We start from the raw sequence: 5,882 nt of genomic DNA, 5'->3' as shown, positions 1-5,882 counted from the left end.
CCTTGCTTCGAAATATCGGTAGAAGTCTCTCCTTTTATTACACGTGGTGTCTCCAGAGAGGTATCTCAAATATTAAGACAAAGTAGGATCTTAAAATAAATATAAAAACCACGTGTCATATTTCTGAGGATGGTTCCTCCAAAATTTTAAGTCGGACTCGGCTAAACATAGAGAGGTAAATTCAAACATTGACCAAAACGTGAAGTGTGTATTTATTTACTTCTTTTATGAGTGACGGCCAAGTAGGTCGAATAGTCGATCCCTCAACTGCGGCCCTTTATCAAACCTACTTATCTCACCGATTACGTCAGCAAAACTATTCTAGAATAACTGCCACGTCTTTTTACGTTTTCCCTCCTCACTCACTCTATATAAACCCCACAAGTATCACTAGAACAACATCAGTCCCTCACTTTGGCAAACTGTCTTTCTTTTGGTTCTCTCGTCTCTGTTCGTGAAAGAAAGAAAGAAAAAAAAAATGTCGAAATCTCCAGAAGAAGAATACCCACGAAAGGCCTTTGGTTGGGCAGCAAGAGATTCTTCTGGTGTTCTCTCTCCCTTCAAGTTCTCCAGAAGGTACTTTTTATTTATTTATTTATTTATTATTTATAAATCAAATCGATTGATCTTTGCCTTTTGGATTGATTCTTTGTTTTTATTTTCTACATTTTGATCTGATTTTAGAGGACAAAATCCATTAATGGAATTAATTTCCTGTTCTTTTATGCATTTATGTTTCATTTATTGTTTCCAATCTAATATTTTATTTTCTTTCTGGGATTAGAAACTAAATAATTTGTACGTATGTAGATCTCCCACAAATCAATCTGGACCGTTTATGTTCTTTTGCTTAAAAATCACGTTGATCAGTCAATCTTAGCCGTACGAAATGATTTTCTTTCTTGGAGATGATTTCATAGAGAATTTTATGATTTTCAGCTTAAATTATCACTTTATCTTAAAGCACACAGTAACCATTGGATCTAACTACCCTAACAAAGTTTGCAAATATAATTAACAACTCAAACTCGTTGGCAGAAAATATTTCAACCACTTATCAATTAGGCGGATTTTAAGGATCAATGCCTCAATGGATACTTAAAATGAGAAAAAAAAAAAAAAAAAAAAAGAGTGCCACATACAGGGGGGGAACCAGGAAATGGGGAGAGAGGTGAGGGAGTGGGTTGGGTAATATAAACGAACTCCTGGAGTACAAGATCCATACTGGCATTTCCACATATGGCCTTTTTATTATAATGTAGATCTGTAGTATTGTCTCCAAGTACGATCTTAGTGAGCCCATGTTGTTTGATGGTGAGATCATTTCATACGTCCTGTGAAGAGACACCAATATTTCCATTTGATGTTGTTTTATTTTTGGAAAATGATGAAGTTGTGTTTGTGGTTGAATTGTTAGGGAAACGGGCGAAGAAGATGTGACCTTTAAAGTTCTCTACTGTGGGATCTGCCACTCTGACCTCCACAGCATTAAGAACGAATGGGGCGTGTCTACGTATCCTATGGTCCCAGGGTAATTACTCCTCTCTTTAACCACATATGTCTTATCTCTTCCTCTCCATTTATATTTCAATTGCTTTATTTAATTACATCTAACTACTTTTTTCTCTTTTATTTATTGTTTATCATGATTTAGAAAATAAAAATAATAATAGAAATTGCATATTTGCAAAATGTCTATTATTTCACAAAAATTTTTGAAGGAATTATATGGTTACTGACCCATTAGAGATTTAAAGCATTATTCAGAATAAATCAAAAAAATATTTATTGGTTAATATTGACTAGAAGATGGCATGTGCAAATGTACGTATCTGAAGGGGTTATTTGTAATTTAAAATATTAATCAAAGGGTGATTTTAAAGATCTAGTAGTAAATAAGATATTTTAGTAATTTTAAAAACTAACTGACTTGATTATAAGGATGTGGGATTGCAATTTTTTGGTGTTTGACCAAAATGACCTTTATCATATTAAATTTAAATGTTAAGGTGGGGGTATTTTGGAATCCGAATTTTTCTCTCATTATAATTGTAAAGATGATTAGCATGCAAGGTTTAAAATCTCATTTCAACACAATCTTTCAGGCATGAGGGTCTAGATTGAAACATTGGGATACAATCTGAAATATTGAATGTTTTGGGTCAATATTTCATTCCAATTTCAATCGAAATTAGAGTATTCCACAAAAGCATTCCGAAATGGCATGAAACTTTGAATTATGGTAGTACGTGATCGTGTGTAGATGATTTTAGGACTCAACCAAGCCACAGTGGAATCAATTGGGCCTGAGCGAATTCCTAATTTGACCCCCCCCCCCCCCTTTTGATTCAGTTTATGACCAATCCGACTCAACTAACTCCATCAGCTTCGGGGTTTTAGTTATTTAACTATTATTCAAGAGTTTTTGTATTTTGTTATGTAATGTAAAATAAAGATTTTGTTATTGTAGCATCTATAAATCCAGTTTTCAATTAAAGAAAAAAAAGTCAATTATTTTTTAAATCCAAATCAATTATATCAATAGATGTCAAATTGGTATTGACTCGAAGATTCCAAACTGGGATCGATCCTGAAACACAGTTCTTCAAAACATACTCCACTAAAATTAACACGGTAATATCCACACATAAAATCCAAAATTAATTGCTGAAATGGGTTCGATTCTCTTTATACACAGGCACGAGATTGTGGGCGTAGTGACTGAGGTGGGGCATAAGGTATCGAAATTTAAAGTGGGAGATAAGGTTGGTGTGGGATGCATGGTTGGGGCTTGTCACTCCTGCGATAGCTGCAAGAACGACCTTGAGAATTATTGTCCCAAGATGATCCTCACCTACAATGGTACTTACTACGATGGGAGTAGAACATATGGTGGATACTCCAACTTAATGGTATCTAATGAGCGCTATGTGGTTCGAATCCCGGACAACCTACCACTTGATGCCGGTGCTCCACTATTATGTGCTGGCATTACTGTGTACAGTCCTTTGAAATATTATGGACTTAATGAGCCTGGTAAGCATCTTGGTGTGGTGGGCCTTGGTGGCCTTGGTCATGTCGCGGTGAAGTTTGCCAAGGCTTTTGGTTTGAAGGTTACTGTGATCAGCACCTCCCCTGCCAAGGAGAAGGAAGCGATCGAACATTTGGGTGCTGATTCGTTTCTCGTCAGCCAAAATCCAGAGCAAATGCAAGTAAGTAAATAATGGTGGTTGTCTTATAATCACATAAATTTCTAAAATTATTTACAAAAGTACCATTATACAATGATAATAAAGCCCTTAATGATAAATAAATAAAAATGGTTTTCTTGATATTTATAGAAAAACAAAATATTGAAGGTTGCTAACATATCCAATGCTTTCCAATTGTGTGTATTACAATTTTATTATCCTCTTTGTGTAGGCTGCCATGGGCACAATGGATGGTATCATCGACACGGTCTCTGCTATTCATCCTCTCATGCCATTGATTTGTCTATTGAAGTCTCATGGGAAGTTGGTTATGGTTGGTGCTCCGGATAAGCCGCTCCAGTTACCAGTTTTTCCTTTGCTTATGGGTAAGATAAACTTACGTCAAACAATTTAACTAATTAAAAGAGTTGTTATTAGTCTTCATTGTACTTTATTTCTATTTTCTAAGCAATATGTTTTGGGTAATACAGGTAGGAAGGTTATAGGTGGAAGTTGCATTGGAGGAATGAAAGAGACACAAGAGATGATCGATTTTGCAGGGAAACACAATATCACAGCTGATGTTGAGGTTATTTCGATGGATTACGTGAACACTGCAATGGAGCGACTTGTAAAGGCTGATGTCAGATACCGATTTGTCATTGATGTGGCCAATACCTTAACTAAAGAAGCTTAGCCAAGTGGTATCGAAATTGACAAATACTCATATTGGGATTGTTTTACTTTCTCTTGAGTCCAATCATTAGCGTTGCAAGCTTTTATGTTTTGTTACTTTCGCTCATATTTCCTTGTCATTGTGGTACTATTGGGATTCTTCTCATTATGAGCACAATGTGAGACATACAGACTTAAAATTTTAAATGGGGTGCTAGTTTGTTAAGGTTTGAGTATTATGTATTGTGTGTACCTGTTGTCTTTGTGCTAATTTTGGTGATTAAAGGAATATTAGCCGCTCAAGACTTTGGATTAGCAATCTCCAAAATCTCATTATTTCATAAATTCTGTTTAAAAAATAATTTAATTTTCATTTTAAATATAAAAAGTACCAATTTTATTTTGTTAACAAATATGTTAAAACATCGTGACAATAAAAATTCTTCAAAGAAGTAAAATAAAATTATTTTTTAAAGACCAATTGTAAGTCTTGGACAGTACTCAATTTGTCATGAAATGTGTTGGAGATATTTTAATAAAAAAAGTAAATAATTTTTTATTTACTTTTTTTCTCTATCTTATTTGACTTACTTTTTCATCTCTCTTTTTATCTTTTATTAATAAGGAAGTACGATGTGTAAGAAGGATAATCTGACCATGACAATTTACCTGTAGAAAACTTCTCTTTGTTTTCTCTTAAGCTTTCTTAGTCCCACATCGGTTATTAAGAAAATGAAATTCTCTTTTTAAAAGAAGTTGAGCTCTGCGGTTGACCCGTATGGGGTACCCAAGTTTTCCCCTTAATGGTATGTAATTTTTGGCCAAGTGAACTCAATGAGTTGGGTCAATGTGGTGAGGTGTATTAAATACAAAGACCTTATTTTACTACAATTTATAGTGTATAAATTAGTAATAATTATTGTACAGTTAATGGCATTATATAATTTTTTACCGGTTGGTATTAACGTTTTATTTTTGAAAGAAAATCATATTAATTCTTTTTAGTTCTATATTATGCGTTGCATTTCTATTATTCTTAGCCAAAATGGCAAAAGTTACTTAAAGTAGTAAACTCTCAAAAAATTGTAAAAGATTATAATTTGACTAAAACTCCTTTATTAACATTAGAATACTTAATAATGACTTTCTATATATACTTAAAAAGAGTAATGCTGGGGTGAAGAGGAGGGTTGAGTCAGGTAAGTTGACCTTATCATAGTAAAAATACATAATAGTGTGAAAATTCATCCCTTAAAAGGAGATTTCTCTTGACACACACTAATTGGAGAGGCACATAATAACTCTCTCAAAGTCATGGGATGAGATAAAGAATTATATTAATATCAGTAAATATTGGAGTTAATGGAAATGACATGTTTCATTTTCTTGTAGAGAGCAGATTGTCGTTCTTTACAAATCATTCTCATATAAAGTTTGTGTTTTCTCATGTGGAGAGTTCCCCCTCTTATGTTAGATTGGGAGCGGATCCCCTCTATTGCATGTTTTCTTGTAAGACTTTTTCTACCATCAACGGAATCTCACATTGAGAATAATAATAATAATAAGATGGGGTTTATATGGACTGAAGGACCATCAATCTTTATGGATCACATGTCAACGTAGAGCTCATATACACCATCAGGTGCCATATGTAGGAGAGTATAAAGTTTTATAAATTCGAAAAAATAAACAAAATTGAAAAAATAGATTTTTTTCACAGTTGGATTTATATTTTAAATTTAGGAGTTCAAAGACGACCGTCCATTTTTAAACTTAGATTTGACGTAAAAAATTACTTTGTTTTTTTGGGGAGGGTTTCAAGTCCAATATAGATCACAAACAAGAGACTGAGTTGTCATTTGAACCAATGAGGCAGTCCACATGACTCAAATGGTCCATGCAACATTTTCCAATAATAATAATAATAACTCAGTCTTCTTGGATTCTTGACTTCTTTTAAGCCTGATCAAACATTTGAAAGTGGATGGTCAATAAACTCTTAAAATTATGTGAAGG

At 33.6% G+C, this 5,882-nt stretch overlaps 1 protein-coding gene across 1 annotated transcript; it reads left to right on the top strand.

Moving 5' to 3' along the window:
- The first annotated feature begins 397 nt into the window (after positions 1-397).
- LOC147406875 (putative mannitol dehydrogenase) lies at positions 398-4,092 on the top strand. The gene is made up of 5 exons (XM_086435211.1): positions 398-576; positions 1,418-1,531; positions 2,699-3,212; positions 3,424-3,577; positions 3,683-4,092. The coding sequence occupies exons 1-5, from the start codon at positions 479-481 to the stop codon at positions 3,886-3,888; spliced, it is 1,086 nt and encodes a 361-aa protein (XP_086291337.1). The 5' UTR covers positions 398-478; the 3' UTR covers positions 3,889-4,092.
- The last annotated feature ends 1,790 nt before the right edge of the window (positions 4,093-5,882 follow it).

The sequence above is a fragment of the Akebia trifoliata genome, chromosome 3 (assembly GCF_017979445.1).
Source record: "Akebia trifoliata isolate Shusen 1 chromosome 3, ASM1797944v1, whole genome shotgun sequence".
NCBI classification, from domain to species: Eukaryota; Viridiplantae; Streptophyta; class Magnoliopsida; order Ranunculales; family Lardizabalaceae; genus Akebia; species Akebia trifoliata.
The sequence above is the reverse complement of the archived record's forward strand: the minus strand, read 5'-3'. Positions and strand labels throughout refer to the sequence as shown.